The sequence below is a fragment of the Leucoraja erinacea genome, chromosome 13 (assembly GCF_028641065.1).
Source record: "Leucoraja erinacea ecotype New England chromosome 13, Leri_hhj_1, whole genome shotgun sequence".
NCBI lineage: Eukaryota > Metazoa > Chordata > Chondrichthyes > Rajiformes > Rajidae > Leucoraja > Leucoraja erinaceus.
In genome coordinates, this window is record NC_073389.1 from 40133400 (window position 1) to 40151849 (window position 18450).

Genomic DNA, 18450 nt, shown 5'->3' on the forward strand with positions numbered 1-18450 from the left:
CCTCTCGCCTCTTAATACTCTTTACACGCTCAATTTTGATGCATTGTCTGGCCCTGAAATATAGACCATCCATCAGCCTCCATATCTGCTGCCTGATCCGTCGAGTTCGTTCAGCAGTGTGTTTCCTGTTCTAGCCAATATGGTTTTATGAAATGTAAATCATTTTATCAAATGTGCTTGAATTCTGTAAGAATGTGATGGGGATAATTGACAGCGGGCAGCCTATAAGTATAATGTACAGTATTTATATTTCCAAAAGGCATTTGACAAGATGCCATGTAAGAAGATGGTGCATTAGTTCATACCCCAAAGTATTGGAAGAAGCTCGTTAGCCTTGGATTGAAAACTAGCCATCACATAGCAAACAAAAGGGGTGGAATAAATGGGTTATTTTCGGACTGGAAGAATGGAACTAGCGGAGTACCACAGAGATCAGTTTTTGACACTCAATTGTTTACTATTTAAATTGTTGACCTGGACAAGATGACAACATGTAAGGTGTCCAAGTTTTGAGATGATGGAATAAAAAGTGGCAGGGCATGTTGTGACGAGGACATTGGGATTCCATGAACAGATATAGATAGATTGAATGAATTGGGCAAAAACAAGCAAAATGAGCTTAACATGGGGGAAGTGTGAGATCATGCACTTTGGTAAGAGGATTCAAAAGATGGATTATTATCAAAATTGGGAAAAAATGCAATTGAGCGAAGTTCAGTGGAATCTAGTTTTAGTGCACGAGTTACCAAATGTTAGCAGTCAGATCCAACGAGTAGTTACGAAGGCAAATGACATGCTGGCCTTTATTGCGGAGGGTTAGGGGTTTAAGAATAGGGATGTTTTGTTACAGTTGTGTAGTGAGTGGGTTGATGACGCCATACCTGGAATACTGTGCGCTCTTTAGATTCCCTTGCCTCCTAAAGGACACGGTTGCATTAGATGTCGTCCAAAGAAGATTCAACAGGCTAATTCCTGGGATGATATGGTTGTCCTGTCAAGCGAGGCCAGATAGTTTGGTTTTGTATTTCTAGGAGGTCCAAAGAATAAAAGTGACCTTATTCAAACATGTAAGATCCTAAAGGAGCTTGACAGAGCAGGTATTGCAATGTTTTCATTGGTTGGAGAATCACGAACAAGGGGATACAGCTACAAAATAAGGAGCATGTCATTTCAAACCGGTAGGTAGACATTTCTTTCCTCAGAAGGTAGTAAATCTCTGGAATTCTCTATCACTGAGACCGATAAGAGGCCAGATCATTCAATATATTTAAGGCAGAGATACATGATAGATTGAGTAATTGAGGGTTAAGGGGAACTGTGTCAGAAGAGAAGACGAGGCCTTCATAGATCAACCGAGTTCATGTTGAGTGGAAGGACAGACTTGAAGGCTTGGTTCTCTACTCCTGGGCAGGTTTTCTTGTTTTCAGTGATGTGTGCTACATATATTTGGAAAGGGTAATTCATCACCATGGGTTTATAGTTAACAATCTTGCATTTGTTGATATATTGGCCTATTTGTAACCGGTCTGGTCTTGACAGAAAGTTAACGGCTGAGGAAAAATTGATGATTTTATACCAACGAAATGTAGATTAACCAAAGCAGATCAAATATAAATCATCAGTATCATGCATTAAAGAAAAAGTGCTGGGTGTGTTCAGAGGCAGCTACGTATATCCAAGACGGATGCAATTGAAAGTTCACCATATTAAATGTTCTACATGGCAGACATTGTGATGTTGTGAACCATGTGCTTACCAGTTCCATGGTTACTACAATTTGCCAATAATCCTGCTCAATACTGCACTTTGAGCTTCCTGTCAGTGGGTTATTTGCAGGGCTGCCAACTCTCAGCATTGAACGCGAGAATCACGCATTTCGCCAAATTCTCACGCTCTCATGCTGATCACAAATTTATCACGCTCTGTCGTGAGAAATTCTGTGATCAACAAAAATTTCAAAATTCATATCAATTGCATGGGCGGCGGGTGTTGGAGAGCCTGGGCTGTGAGAGGGATGGAAGCAGAAGCAGCGGCAGGGATAGATGCGGACAGGGAGCCAGGGCTGGTGAGTGTTTGCCGGGCTGGTGAGTCGCTCGCTGCAGCTCCGGCCATGGAGCAGCCTCGGTGCAAGAGTCCCAGGGCATCGGAAGCATTGTACCACTGCCGTGAGAGTCTCTGTGCCAAATTCGTCCAGGTGACCGGCATGGATCAAGCTGCGGCTGGGTGCATCCTGGAGGATAACCAGTGGCTGCTGGAAGTAAGTACCAAGCACTGGGTAGAAATGGTGGAAGATAGTGGCCTTCAAATGAGGGTGGTTGGAGAAAGCATCCTGCTTGTCTGCTAGATTTTCACTTACTGTAACTGCTGGAAAAATATTCCTGATGTTGGTGGAGTTCAGAACCAGGGGTAACAGTTGAAGGATAAGGGGTAGGCCATTTAGGTAATTAGGAATGTAATTTAGCCTAACCTTATTCATAGCTAATCCAATTTAAAGCATAAATATTGCATTCAAGTGTAAGTTAAAAGACTTGCTACAGTATGCACCAGATTGCACAATTTCAAGCTGAAAAATGCAAAAGCTCTGTACCAATGGGAGGGGGGACATCCCCCTCCCACACACTCACCCCTCGGTCGCTGCGGCTCCTTGGGCTGGGTCTCTCGCAATTTCTCACTCCCAACTCTCACCCAATGTTGGCAGCCCTGGTTATTTGGCTCGTGTTATTCAAAAAAGCCCTAGTTGTTTGTTTAGCCTACAAGCAGATGTTTTCAGCTCAACAGACCAGGATAAATGATTTGGGTCTAGAGGTTGGACCACAGATTTAAACAGAAAAGAAGCTTTAAGGGCCTGTCCCAGTTTCACGAGGTAATTCACGAATTCTCCCGAGTTTTCCCCTGATTCGAACTCGCAGAATGTTCGTAACGAGTCCATAGGAGGTTGCAGGAATTTGTAGATGTATTGTAGTGACTCGTTATGCTAGCCGTAGGTATTCGTGGCATCAGGTAAGTTGGGATGTTTTTTCCTGCCGATAAAAAATGTCCACGAGTTAAAAAAAAAAAAAAAAATGGTCAGGCTGAAAAAATTAAGTCGTTAAAGTGGGACAGGCCCTTTAGTCAGGATATTTTACTGACCTTTCCTTGACCCACTAAGTCTTTGTTTGTGTCTTGGTGGAAGAGCAAATTTTGAGTTGAAGCCAATTGGCAACAGACAATTCTTTTTCAGTCTGGGGCTAAACTGAAATAAAAGCACAGCCGCATGCTGTAACTGTTTGGTGTATACTTGTGTAATCACTGATTTTGTCCATATGATTGAATGTTGTTTGAGAACCTGAGGTTGTAATGATGCAATTTTGCATTCGGGTAAACCTCTTCTGCACCCTCTCCAAAGCTAACACATCTTGAAATTGGGCAACCAGAACTGCATTCAATATCCCCAATGTAGCACAACCAAAATCTTGTAGAGCTGCATCATGACTTCCTTACTCTTATTTTCAACACCCCTAGCAAAGAAGGCAAGCATACCAATTGCAGCCTTCACCACCTTATCTATTTGTGTTGCCACCTTTAATAAGCTATGAACTTGGATTCCCATCATTCTTCTGCACGTTAATGCTGTTAATTGTCTTGCCAACTGTATTCTCTCTCCTCGCATTCAATCTCCCAAAATGCAGCACCTCTCGCATGCTTGGGTTAAACTCCATCTGCAATTTATCTCTTAATTTATGCAGCTGATCTATACACTGCTGTATCTTCTATCTGCAACTCCTCCAATTTTAGTGCCATTAGCAAACTTATTCACCAACCTATCTATATTTACATCCAGGTTACATCTACATAACTACAAACCAGTGACTGAAGTAAAGGATACAGTGGCATGAGATGGTGCAGATCTTGAGATTTATTAATAACAAAGTTACTGACCATATTAATGTTAGATTTAAAGCACCCAGTGATTTTAAAAAAAAAAAGCAAAAAAAGCAGAATCTCTCGCTTTCTAGTACCTGTAGCCATTGATATTGGAATGATCACGTGCTTGTCGGAGGGTTCTTAAATCGGGGATTTCCTGTACTAAGAATGTAATTACTGGATCATAGAAACATAGAAAATAGGTGCAGGTGTAGGCCATTCGGCCCTTTGAGCTTGCACCGCCATTCAATATGATCATGGCTGATCATCCAACTCAGTATCCTGTACCTGACTTCTCTCCATACCCTCTGGTCCCTTTAGCCACAAGGGCCACATCTAACTCCCTCTTAAATATAGCCAATGAACTGGCCTCAACTACCTTCTGTGGCGGAGAATTCCAGAGATTCACCACTCTCTGTGTGAAAAATGTTTTCCTTATCTCTGTCCTAAAGGATTTCCCCCTTTTCCTTAAACTGTGACCCCTTGTTCTGGACTTCCCCAACATCGGGAACAATCTTCCTGCATCTAGCCTGTCCAACCCCTTAAGAATTTTGTAAGTTTCTATAAGATCCCCCCCTCAATCTTCTAAATTCTAGCGAGTACAAACTGAGTCTATCCAGTCTTTCTTCATATGAAAGTCCTGACATCCCAGGAATCAGTCTGGTGAACCTTCTCTGTACTCCCTCTATGGCAAGAATGTATTTCCTCAGATTAGGAGACCAAAACTGTACGCAATATTCCAGATGTGGTCTCACCAAGACCCTGTACAACTGCAGTAGAACCTTCCTGCTCCTATACTCAAATCCTTTCGCTATGAATGCTAACATACCATTCGCCTTCTTCACTGCCTGCTGCACCTGCATGCCTACTTTCAATGTCTGGTGTACCATGACACCCAGGTCTCGTTGCATCTCCCCTTTTCCTAATCGGCCACCATTCAGATAATCTGTCCATTCCCTCCACTGATTCTACCCGACCCACTTGAGTTCCACCAATCATTTTGTTTGTTGTTTAAGATTCCCTAAAAGCCACTCTCTTGTGTCTTCATTAAAATCTAGTCAGTCTTATGTGTTAATTGGCATAGAAGTGGCTGTTGTGTCACTTGTTGGAAGGCAGTAGGTATCAGGGATTTTATTACTGAATTCCAATTCCATGTTGGCCTGTATTTTACATTTGGTTAACAGCTGGTGCTTTCTTCAAGCCAATCATGATGTCAACTATCTTTCTTCTTGGGCTGTCCCTCAGAAGCAAGGGTAAATGTTTTAAACTCTGGATCTATGTTCTGAGATGACTGATAGAGATGTGGCAGGACTGTCTCATGGGATGGGCAAGTGATAGTATGTGAGATGATGCAGTCCTGTGTTTTACACTAGGTTTATATGTGCTTCTAATGTATGGACTTGAGGTTCTCAGTGCAATTCTGAATGCTCCTTTTCTGCTTTGAATGGTTGTGGATTAAGGTATCCCCAGAAGTCATTGGAGATCATTTTCAAAGAACACAAAGTGTTGGAGTAACTGGCCAGGTCTTTTGCTTTTCACTTGAAAGTTGCAGCATCTTTGCAAAACATGGATCGGTGACGTATTGGGTCGAGACCCTTCTTCAGTATGGCCAGCAGACAGTATAAGCTTGTGAATTATTTATTCTTCCGCTGGGATGACCAGAGAGAGAACATAATAGGAATTGCTGACATTCTTGAACAGGCGAGTAAAACTTGCAGTTTACTGCCATCCAGAAGGAATTCTCAGGCTACTGCGATCCAGAGTGGGTTCATGGATTAATGCGATTCAGTATTATTTGTGGTTCCATATCTTTATTCAGTCATCCATGGGTCTTAGATGCTGTTGCCAATAGCAAAATGAATTACCTTTCCTCGGAAGCCCTTGAGAAATGTCGAGCATTGAATAGAAGAAAATATTGGAGAGCAGAAAAATCAGACTATCATTTTATCTTCTGTAAGAATGTTTGGCTCTGGTCACATATAAAATACAAGTAATACTATTATACACCAGCTGTAATCACTTGTGCACAATTTGTATTAACTTCAGTGGATCTGACCGCTAGTTTACGTGTGCAACAACTGGTCAATACTCTTGCCATGGTTAGCTCTGTTCACCAAAGATACATTTCTCTCCTTCATGGTTTGTATCCAGAACATTGCCACATTCAATCTTTACTAAAAAATCATAATGTTAGGAAAAAAGGTATTCAAAGAACTGAGAAACATCTGGTTTCCCGTGTCTGTTTTGTCAATATTTTGACATCTTGTGTGAGCTGTTGGCATCTTATTTTGGGGGTAAACTGTCACCAAATGATTTGTGGTTAAAGAGTGTTAAAAATTAAAAACACAAAGATTTCAAAATTAAAATCCCCAAATCTCCAAAGACATACAGGTTTGTAGGTTAATTGGCTTGGTATAATTGTAAATTGTTCCTAGAGTGTGTAGGGTAGCAATAGTGTGTAGAGATTGCTGGTCATCACTGACTTAGTGAACCGAAGAGCCTGTTTCCATGTTGTTTAGAAGTATTTCAGTGCTTAAAGCAAAGGTGTGCCTTCACAAACTTCATGTTGTGCATGTGTGCATTGTTTGAAGCTGCTTTGTGGTGTATGATAATGTATAAAATGCACTGCATTTGCTCACTGTATGTTACTCTGACAGCATCTATACAACCAATGACCAACACTACCAAGAAAGTCAAGCAACAGGTGCTTGGAACCATGTACCTAAAGATTCCTCTCCAAGTCACTTATGATACTGATTTAGAAACATACCAATAGTCCTTCATCACCGAGTCTAAGTCCTTTTTGGCCCTAAGGACTAGACACCGGTACGAACACCAGAAAGGTGCGGTGGTTGAAGAAAGCCGCTTACCATTGCCACCTTGTGGGCAATTGGGATCGGGCAATTATACTTGTTGGCTAAACCAAAAAAGTTCCTTGAAAAATGAACAAATAAAATCAAAAGTCAGAGTTGGACTCATTATGTCAAGTCTTTTCACTTTAAACCCGAGCCGTCCACTTCAGAATTCAAGCCACTTTGTCATGTTCATTCAATTAAATAACTTTCTAGGGTTTTTCCATTCCTACAATTTTTTTTTATTTTTTTTTAATCAATGAGTTACACAATATGTGCAGCTCTCCTCTAAGAGGAGAAGAATACTGGAAATACTTAGCATGCCAGGCAGCATCTTAGGAGAGATAAACTGAGTTATCATTTCAGATTGACCTTTGATCAGGATCTCTTGCAGAGGACGATCTGCTGCAAGAATTTGGCTTACTATACCTTTTCTGTTGGCAAGCAAATCGGGAAACATACAGGGATGTACAAATCACTGGAGCTCTAGTGTAACACTGATCTCTTAGGATTGTTGGCAGTAAAGGAAATTGTTGATTAGCTGACCAGCCAGTTAACTATGTTGTACACAGAGTGGAAAAATCTGTTTTCTGACATAACAGCTTTGGCGCGCAGAACACAATCAGCACAGATTGAATCAGTTAACATTGTTCTTGCACCATAAATTTGTGAAATTTAATCCTTCAGTTTAATACTCAGGGTGAGGAACTTTGCATGTCAAATTGTATGATAAATTAAACCGTTACAAAACCTCATAGATTTTGATTATGCCCAGTAAAGGGCCCCTCCCACTTAGGCGCCTTTTCAGGCGAGTGCAGGAGACTCTTTTTCAACATGTTGTAGGTGCAGTGGTAGTGGGGTCGCTATGTAGTTATGGGTAATCGAGGTAGCCGTAGGTAGTTTTATTTAATCTCCTTTGCTGACCGGGCATTTTCATTGGCTCATTAGGGGGGAAAAAAAACGTAAGCACGAGTTTTCAGAACCAAGGCAAACCGACCGGTAATGTTAAATGCCTGCCAAACTTCACAGCTGTGTATCTCTGGCTTAGTAAAAGTTGCCAGGCTTCTTAAAAGTGTCTCACTCCTTCTTCAAACCCCCCCCCCCCGCTCTTTTAAAGGACTTACCGTACACTGTGCTAGCCGTCTTAACCTTCCTGTTCATGTGTCTGTATCACCGTGGCTTTGCACCATGTGAATTTCAGACAGCGCTTTTCCCTGGCTCCCGTCTCTTTGCGATGTGTTTGTGTGTGTTCCACTCTTGACATTCGCAGTTCCACTTCCGGGTTTTTCAGCGAGTGCTGCGAGCTTCGCATTCGCCAGTAGTCCACTGAAAAATCACCTCCGTGGGACAGGCCCTTAAGTTACCTACTTTTGTTTCCACTTAGATGTTATATTCTGTTATGGGATATTCCTTGGTCACAATGAAGTCTAAATAAACTACAATTAGACCATTTGTTTGAATTTGTGCAGTATTGCGCAAAGATCATATGAAGACTCGCATTCATTAGGCTGCAAACAATTTTCAGTGGTGTCTGCTTTTATAGTACTGAAGGGAATAGGTCAACCAAATAGTTACAGTTCTGAAACTGATATTATGGCCATGTTATTATAATTGAGCTAGACTTTGTGCATAAGTTTCAGCTCTCCTATTCCTTCGGTATAAGTGGCCTCTGGGAGTGTCAACTGCAACCATGAGAAACCGTCCATGTATCCACTGAGATCATACATACTGATCCTACTGGCTTTAACACAGAACTGACCCTCCACTGTCCAATTACGGATATGGTGGACTTTTTTTATATAATAGCATTGTATCTTCAGAATTTATTCCATATTGCTCCAGCCTGCTTGACTGGAATGGTAAACATGGGCATGAAAGTTATGCAATATTATCTTTGAATCTGAATTGTGTTGTTGGAAATTCGTTTTTAATTTTGGTTGTATTCTGCATTCTATAAGAAGCAAATAATAGTTACAATTTCTCTGTTTGGTTTTTACTTAGTTTTGAAAATGTTTTTCTTCCCCACAGATCTTATTACGTGCTTGGACAAGGGGAGCCATTTCTCAGAACCTGAATTTAGGTAAGGATTAATTTAATGGATGGTACAGGGATTTAGTTTCCGATTTCCTTTCAGGTAAATAAGCAGTAAAGATTTTTAAACAGCCTAACGGTTTTTCGTTCAGCTTTTTGTAATATGCTACATATTAATATGAGCAATGCGAGTTATTGATCACCGAATTACATTGACTTGAGAACACAGAAACAGACCTTTTTGGAGTTTATTCACCGTATGAGCAATCTTATTTGCCTGCTCATGTACCAATCTCATGTACCTTTATATCCTTTCACCGTCAATAAACCTAAATGGTGAAGTGTTCTCTCTTTGCCTGACAGACCATTCAAGAACATCAGTGTAATATATTTTCTATATATGTTACATTTAGTCTTGTAACCATGACCAACTATTGTGTGTTCTTTTTTTTATTGTACCACTGCTGGCAAATTAATTTCACTTACACTTTATGTGCAAGTGACGAATAAAACTTGACTTGAAAAGAGGAGATGGTCGAGAGCATTTACCCAGCTGTTAAAATCGCCCGACATTTGCCCTGGACCAACCAAATTAAAGCTAGGGCTAAGAAAGCACACTAACATCTCTACTTCCTAAGTAGAGTCTCCAATGAAACTCATCAATTTCTACACTGTAGAAAGCATCCCAACAGATGCGCCATAGCTTACTTTGGAAGAGGCTCTGCACAAGATTGCAAGAAATTGCAAACATTTGAGAGAGATGTGGATGTAACCCAGTCCATTACACAGACCAGGCTCCCTACCAATAACTCCTTATACACTTCACAATGTCTCAGGAAAGCAACCTGGCACCTAGCCAACATAATGAACCGTTTCTGGGTAACATGAAGGAATGTCATAGGTAGACAAAAATGCAGGTCGAAGATTTAAAGTCCGTGCCGCAGCCAGAAGCACCGCAGACTGCAGGGCCGACGGTCGGAGCTCCCCTCCAGGGGTCCCCAGCGAGGGACCCCTCTCAGGATGGTAAGTCCATGCTGCGCCCGTGGTAGAGGTTGGCCGTGGGCCGGCGATCAGAGCTCTTCTCCTCCCGGGTCCCCAACGAGGGATCCCAGGACGCAGCGGCAGCTGGAGCTCTGTAGACCGCGGCTTCAGTCTGCCGCGGGCCAGCGAACGGAGCGCTCCCCTCCGGCGTCCCCCGGCTAGGGTTTGCCCGCTCCGCGACGAAAGAGTCCTCGTTGCGCCCGCTGCTGAAGCCCCGTACGTGGCTCCGGGACAAGCCGCACCGATCCTTGCTCTTAGGCCACGGGGGAGGCGACATGGAAAAAGTCGCCTCTCCGTGGAGGTGGCGACCGAAGCAGTTTCCCCCTTTTTATCCAGAGATGCTGCTTGTCCCGCTGAGTTACTCCAGCATTTTGTGTCTGTCATTGTTGTAAACCAGCATCTGCAGTTCCTTCCCATCCATCAATTTATTGATGATTGCGAGTAGTCTGATTGGGCAGTAATTTGCTGGATTGGATTTGTCTTGCTTTTTGTGAGCAGGACATACGGGTACCTAGGTAATTTTAGGCTTTGTTGAGCATACGGGTTGAGTGTTATGGCTATACCAGGAGAGATTGGCTGGATGTACCAGGTTTCCAATAGTACAACTGGGTTATTATTTGGTCCCGTAGCCTTTTTTGTTTTGTGTGTTCTCAGCTAAATTTTTAAATATTAAATGCAGTGAATCAAATTGGCTGGAGATGGGCATCTGTGATGGAGCAGAAGCCACAATAGACTGTCAGCATATTTGGCCAAGCAAAGTTGCAAATGCTACAATATTTTCTCTCGTACTCGTGTGAGGATTGGGATGTTCTTGGCACCTCCTCCACGTATTAATTGTTTAACTGTCCACCACCACTTACAACATGATGTGGTTGGCCATCAAAGTTTTGATAATCCTTTGGTTACGAAATGGCTTCATTCTGTCTATTGAATTATTTTTTTATTTACACAATTTGGAACACACATGGTCCTCTGTTCCAACTGCACTTGGCTAGCTCCTCTTCATTTTTAGATGTGTGTTGCTGTTTCCAGCCAACACTTCTACATTCCTCACTGAACCAGGCTTGATGTCTTCCTTTAATAACAATGGATGAGTTATGCCAATTCACAAGTTTACAGATTGTGGTTATGCACATTTCTGCTGAATTTCATGTTTTTCAGACAGCATCTGAAGGGTGCCCAGTTTTGAACTGACAACTCTGTTCTGAATCTATTCCATTTAGCACAGTTGTGGTGCCACACAACACAATGGAGGCTGATCTCATTGTGAACTGGGACTTTGTCCTCACAAGGACTTTGCCAGTACTCTCATGGACAGATGCATCTGTGGATTGTCGTGGAAAAATTCAAGTATAATTCAAAAAAATTGAACAGATTGGCATATATCTTGTTCATAGATGTGGCAAGGATATCTGCTGACGTTACCTGCCCGCAGACCCAGTGTGACAGCTATTTATTTTTATGCCCAACCAGCCTCAATGCAAGATGACATTATTGAATAATATTCACAATTTAGATTGTAGTGAATTGGAGTCATGATGTGCATAGCACCGAGTAGATTACATTTAATGTTAATATGATAGGAATAGTTTAATATTATGAAACATTCTGTAGCTGGTCAACATGGACACATCTTCAAAAGTACGCAAGAAATAGAAGGTCGAGGAGGTGATACAGCTTCCCAAACTTCCCTACCGTTCATGAAGATCATGGTTGATCTAACCATGCCCTCTATTTTGCTGTCTGTTATCAAAACCCATGTTTTAGTAGTAAACTTGCATCATTTAGTTCCCACCAGTTGCACCACTAGCCACATTGATAGCAGCCTCTGCCTACAGCCTGTCTGTTTTTCTCTCTTTTTATTTTTAGTCAGTTTTAAAAGTTTGTTTTGGAGATTTTAGCTTTTCTTTGTGGGGGAGGGGGGTAGGGTAAGGGGGAAACCGGTTCCCAGTCACTTCCTGGCAAGCACGCGACTATTCTCCGAGTCGCGTCCTCGCCCCCCAGCCTACCACCTGGATTGGAGCGGCCTTTCCTGCCGGGGACCTGGACCAGAGCTTCAGCAGCGGCGGCGGCGCAGCGCTGGATACATCGCGGAGCAGGCGATTGCTTACCTGGATCGCCGTTTGAAGCTCCGGAGTGTTGGGCCTGCTGCTTCAACATTGCGGTGGTTCATAGAGCTTCAACATCGCGGAGTCCTGGGCCCCTTTTCCGAGGTCCGTCAGCGTTGAATCTCCGCCCCGCATGGCCTGTGGACTTCGGGAGCCATGGACTCCGGTAGGAGGTGGCCGATTCGGATGTTCAAGCCGCTGAGGATGTCCTCCAGTCCTGACGTCGGACTTCCATCACCCCGGCGAGCAGGCCTGAACATCGGGCTGCCTATAGCGGCGACAGCGTTAGGCTTGGGAGTCCCCCGACCACGGGAAGACAACGGATGAGGATGGCTCAATTTTGGAGCCTTCCCTCAGTGGGAAACTGATCCCGCTGTAACGGGATGTCTGTGTTAAAGACTATCATGTTCTATGCTCTTTATTATTTGTATGGTTGTATGGTGACCACACATTTCACTGTATCAATTGGTACATGTGACTAATGTATCTTGTATCTTCTTGTTTAATTTAGAGATACAGCACAGAAACAGGCCTAAGGGCACACTGGGTCCTCGCTGACCAGCGATCCCACACATTAACACTATCCTACACACACTAGGGACAATTTTTACATTTACCAAGCCAATTAACCTACAAACCATGTCTTGCCTTTAATCAAAAAATCTATCTCTCAGCCTTGATTATGTTCAGCAATTCTACCTCTACAGCCCTCTGAAGAAAGAACTGCAAAAAATAATAAGCCTTTGAATGAATTCCTCCACATCTCCCGAGGCAACCTCTTATTTTGAATCCATATCCACTGGTTGTAGATTTCCTTTGGAGCATCTACTCTATCAAGGCCGCCTCAGAGTGTTGTATGAGTCACTGTTAACGGAAAGAGAAAATTAAATGGATCAGCATGTTTCTTAAAAAATAATCTGCTACTAATATCTGCTGAAATAAATTAGTAGCACTGCTCTTTCCAGTGAAATGTGGAACTATTTACTGTGATTGAGCAGTGTGGTTATTTTGTAGTTGGTTCTGCACTCGAGTCGTTGAACTCTCCTGTTCCCAATGTGCAAGAGTCTTGTTAAAGCTATAAAAGTTACAGAAATTGAACATTGCAATTTCAGTGGTTTCTGTACAAATGATTCGCAGTTCTTTGAGACCCCATAAACTAGGCAGCATGGAAGGTCCTTTCTAAAACAGTGTCATGCAGTTTTCTAAAACTGTGCCCTGCTGTTTTATTATTATTTTACTATTTGGTATGCATTCGAGGAAATGTGCTTTTGTTTTCATTGGTTGATCTTATTTTTTTAGACTTTTTTTGGGTTTGCTTATTTTTTTTCATGATGTTTTAATGAGTTTTTGAACTAATTTCAAGCAGCTAGGTTTTCAATGAGCATTCACCTGAAATTCCTCCAACTGAACCACTTAGACATTATGAAAGAGATTTCATTTTGCACCTGGCATTTAAGAACATGGAATTGCCTTATGACGACTTTTTGCCTTTTAACATCTTCAATAATATTATCACAATGATAATTGAGCTGTCGACCTACAATAGCCATCAACTTGCAATCATTTAGTTCCTACCAGTTGCTGAAACAATGTGGGGTAACTCCCAAAAATAGAAAGCTTCAGAATCCAAGTACCATATTAGCCCACACGCACATGCACACACGCGCGCACACACACACACACACACACACACACACACACACACACACACACACACACACACACACACACACACACACACACACACACACACACACACACACACACACACACACACTTCTTCAGCTTGGGTTTGGGTCCTTAAATTATGCTTTGTGTATGCAGAGGAGCAACAATATGCTAAACAATTTTGATCCTAACCTATAACACTGCAATCAAACTGTTACATTGACAAAGGGAATGATCTTCTGGGAGAATCTGACTGTGGTGTAAAACTCTCCGCAGGACTCATGCTAGTTTCTCTGGGATTGTAATGTTTCAACAGCCAGGCAGGCAATTTCCTCTTTCAGATTTTCTTCTCTTCTTCGCAATATTGTATGTGCCTATTTAATTCTCTTAAGAGTTATTGCAACAACTCTTGTGGTGAATAATCAATTTCATATTCTAATTACTCTGTTTATAAAGAATCGGTATTTTCTATTCTTTTTTGGTATTCTCTTTTGTGCTTGTGATTATCTTAAAACATATCTTTCTTCTCAGTGTTTAACTTTAGAGATACAGCATAGAAATGGGCCCTTCGGCCCACTGATTCCGCGCCACCCGGCCCCATACACTAACACTATCCTACACTCTAGGGACAATTCTACAATTTTTATTACCAAAGCCAAGTAACCTACAAACATACGTCTTTGGAGTGTGGGTGTTATTTCTTGATTATCTCCTTATTGAATACTGGGTTGATATTTTGTTTGTTGTTTTAATTTTCAGTAGGTACTGTCCTGCCGGATGCTTGACTCCTTTTGGTAACATCTCTGGAACTATCCCTCTTGGCTATCGTGATGTAAGTATAGGAAGAAAGAACAGGCTTACTGATGGTGATTAGCCAAGTGAAATCCGCTAACCATAATGTATCACCTTCTCATCCATCTCTACTCTCTGACATCTGCAATTGAGTTGTTTTTTGTTAAGATAATTTAGATTGCCCCTTTAGTTTTGGTATTTTTTATTATCATGCACCTGAATGCTGTTTTGTAAAATAGCAATTTTAAATAACACAGATCTCATTAGATTGGCACTACCCTCCAATGAAGATCTTATCGAGGAAAGCAAATTGTACCCTTGAGTATCAGATCCCTGTCTAAGATTTGTTTTTTAATTAAATGTTCTTTTTTCCTTGTTGCTACTGCAAATTGCTGTGTTACTGTTATGTTAATAGGCAGGGGAAAAGTTAATTAGTATATAGCAATAAAACCATCCAAGAATGGGCAGGTGTTAAGCTAATTGCCTTTCATTGGCCTGGGTTCAAAAGCTAAAATGCTTATTTAGACAGATCCTTTTTCACGCTGGCAAGGTTAATGTTTAGTTTCTATTGTGCCTTATTACTCAAATATGTGATGGGGCAATTAGGGTTATTTGTCCAGAAACGTAGCTTCTCGCTTCTACTACTGCGAAAGGCACACAGTGCATGGGTCTGGTCAAACTGCACACAACTTGAACAAAATACTATTTGCCTTGCATTCTGCCATTTTGGGTTCAGCTTTTTGTTTTGGTGACTGCCTTTCTCCAGCGTTGGAATATGTAGAATCTTACATTTTTATGACATTTAATATTGTCATAAAAATCTATATGATTATTTTGAAGTGAAACAATGATTAAGTTCCTCTGTTAAATCTAACAATGGATGATTAGGTAGACTAATTTGCAATACATATGATTACAGATATGAGTTTTGTTCAGACTTACTTGTATCCTAAGAAGTGTTCCCCCTTAATATTTTCTACAGCTTGTGACAACTTGTTATTTATTTATTACCAATGTATTTTAAGTGTTTACTCCACCCAACAACCACTCCCGATTGAAGAGCTAAGCTAACACCCCAAGGAGATTAAAATTAATGTTATGGCCCTTTTATTTGTTGTTGTGGGTTCTTGTTAAGGGCTAAATGATTGCCAAACTTGATAAAATACAATGCTGATTTTACTGAAAAATTATTGGGAATGAAATACTTTGAATTTCTCAATGTAGAAAGGCATTTTAAAAAGTAATTAAATCTTTAGTTGTAGAACGAAAAGAAAATTGCAACCTGACCATGTGGAGGATTAGCATTCCATACACTGGTTAAACCGCAAGCCCAAATCTGCCAACACTCGGGGCACATATTTAATTTAGTTCATGATAGCTGAATTTAATGATGCTTTAAAACTAACAAAATAATATTTACATTTTGGTGAATGGTAACTTTCAAGTCTCCTTAAAGTAGTCCAGGATCAGGCAACTCTCCCAAATTTCTTTGGTCAAAATTTCCCCCCACTGTCTCCATCAACATCATTTTAAAACTTTGAAACACTTGGAACAAAAAACGAATTGAAAATTACACTGGTGACAATTGAACTCCCAGTCAGGATGTTCCCAACAACATTCACAGGTTTACCTCTGTTATTGGTGCAACAGGCACAACTGAAATACAGGTTTTGGTACACAAATGTAAGTGTTTCTTTCGATGTTGGCCTTTGGCTGCAGCGCCCATTATTGGGCGAGTATTGGGCAAACCCAAAACGCCAAACTATTAAATTGAGTGCCAGGAAGACTAATATCTTTCCCGTGTAGTGGCAGATCTCCGGACTGCTATGTGTTTGATGCCATTCGAGAGAACCTTGTATATCCTTCAAGAACCTAACTGTTATAAATCTCTTTGTCCAATATATGTATGTCTGTTTTTATATGCCTTCAAGTTATTTTGTTACCAAGCCAAAGAGAAGACTGGAAAGGAATAATCAAGGTGGTGGGCCTCTTGTTTTTATGATTATTCAGCAGAAAGACACTAATCCAAACATATTATTAAATTAATGTTGCATATAGGTGCTGCCACCCAAGCTATGGATATTAAAGTTGTACATTGTGGAAATGAAAATTATGTCATATGCACTGCTACACTTACTATTAACTTACCATAAACTTATGCTGACTGCATTTGCCATAAATGTCTCCCGCAAATGTTTTCATTAAATATGAGCAGCCTCATATTAGCATTCATTGGACTAATATTTCCTAATCTACAATATTTCTTATTTTGTTGGATACATTATGGCAGGCATCATAACAAATATTAGTGAAATTAAAGTCAGCCCTTTGGTCAAACTTGTCTACATCGATTAAGTTGCCTAACCAAGCTAGTTCCATTGACCTGTGCCTGGCCCGTATCACCCCAAAACATTTCTATCTATGCACCTGTAGAAATTTAAATGTCATCATTATACCCACCTGTGCCACTTTCTCCAGCAGCTCATTCCATATCAAGAGTCAAGAGTCAATTTAATTGTCATTTGGACCCCTTGAGGTCCAAACGAAATGCCGTTTCTGCAGCCATACATTACAAACAAATAGACCCCAGACACAACATAATTTACATTTTACATAAACATCCATCACATTGCTGTGATGGAAGGCCAAAAAAAACTTATCTCTCCACTGCACTCTCCCCCCCCCCCCCCCCCCCCCCCCCCCCGATGTCAGAGTCAAAGTCAAAGCCCCCGGCTGGCGATGGCGATTGTCCCGCGGCCATTAAAACCACGCCGGGTGGTGCGAGGTTGCACACCGGGTCTTGGTGTTAGAGCCCCCGGCGTGCGCTGTGATGTTAGGCCCCGCTCCAGGAGCTCTTCGACCCCGCAACTCGGGCGGGAGAAGTCGCCGTTGCAGGAGCCCTGAAAAGCGGTCTCCCTCCAGGGACCCGCGGGCTCTCGGTTCCGCAGACCCGCAGTAGCAGCCTCGGAATCTCCGGAGGTCGGGCCGCAGCAGCAGCAGCGCACCACCACCGCTCCACCTGCTCCGGACTCGGCCAGCTCCACGACGGTGACGGTGAGTCGTCGGCACCAGAGTCCCCGGTCTTCTTCTGTTGGAGGCCACACCTCATTGCAGCCCCAACGACAACGGAGACCCGACAAGAAAAGGTCGGGTCTCCCGTGCAGGGAGAGATTTAAAAGTTGCCCCCTCCCGCACACACACACACCCCCACATAAAATAACAAAAACTACATAGAAACATAGACAAAAAATAATAAAAAACGCGGACGGGCTGCAGAGGCCGCTGCTGACGAGAGTCGCGCCGCCTACCGGAGTAGAACTCATATATATGCCACCTGTGTGGAAAAGGTCACCCCTACGGCCCCTTTTAAAAACTTTTTCCCCATACCTTAAACCTGTGCTCTCTAGTTTAGATTCCCCTATTCTAGCAAAAGGCTGTGGTTATTCACTATATCTATGCGCTTCATAATTTTATGTACCTCTAAAGGTCATCCCGAAGTGTCCTACGCTCCAGTGGGAAAATGTATTAGCGTATCCAGTCGCTCCTTATAATTCAAACCCTGAAGTCCTGGAAACATTCCCATAAATATTTTTTGCATCCTATCCAGTTTAATGGCATCCTTCCTATATCTGTACAACTAGAAATGTACACAGTACTCTAAATGTTGCTTTACCAGTCGTGTACAACTGCAACGTACAAACTATATAACTGCAACCCTAGGTGTCCCTGTTCTATAGCACTCCCCAGGGCCTTACCATTTTGTGTAGGTCTTCTCACATTTATCTGAATTGATCTACATCTGCCATTTCTTGGTTCATTTGCCTAGTTGATAATGATCTCCTTGAGTCTACATAAAATCTGGGTAAATCAATTTAGCAGTAATAATGAGGAAGCTCAATTCATGACATGCATATATGATTTACTAGGTTATTATGTTTAGGTGCCATGGGAAGGAATAGAGGGATCTGGATTTTGTGTATTGTGAAAGGGCAAATTGCTGATCTGGTAGTTTCAGGAAATTTAGAGAATGGAATGGAATACTTTATTGGCACGGA

General features: G+C 41.8%; 1 protein-coding gene across 4 annotated transcripts in view; it reads left to right on the forward strand.

The window, feature by feature from the left end:
- Positions 1–18450, forward strand: part of dcbld2 (discoidin, CUB and LCCL domain containing 2) — a 79611-nt gene that overhangs the window by 28692 nt on the left and 32469 nt on the right. For all 4 annotated transcript variants that reach the window (XR_008724474.1, XM_055645003.1, XM_055645005.1 and 1 more), the window contains exons 4-5: positions 8784–8835; positions 14363–14435. Coding sequence is in view for 3 of the 4 variants with exons in the window: in XM_055645003.1 (XP_055500978.1) it covers positions 8784–8835; positions 14363–14435 (125 nt within the window). In the remaining variant the exon portion in view is untranslated. The remainder of the gene's footprint in view (positions 1–8783; positions 8836–14362; positions 14436–18450) is intronic.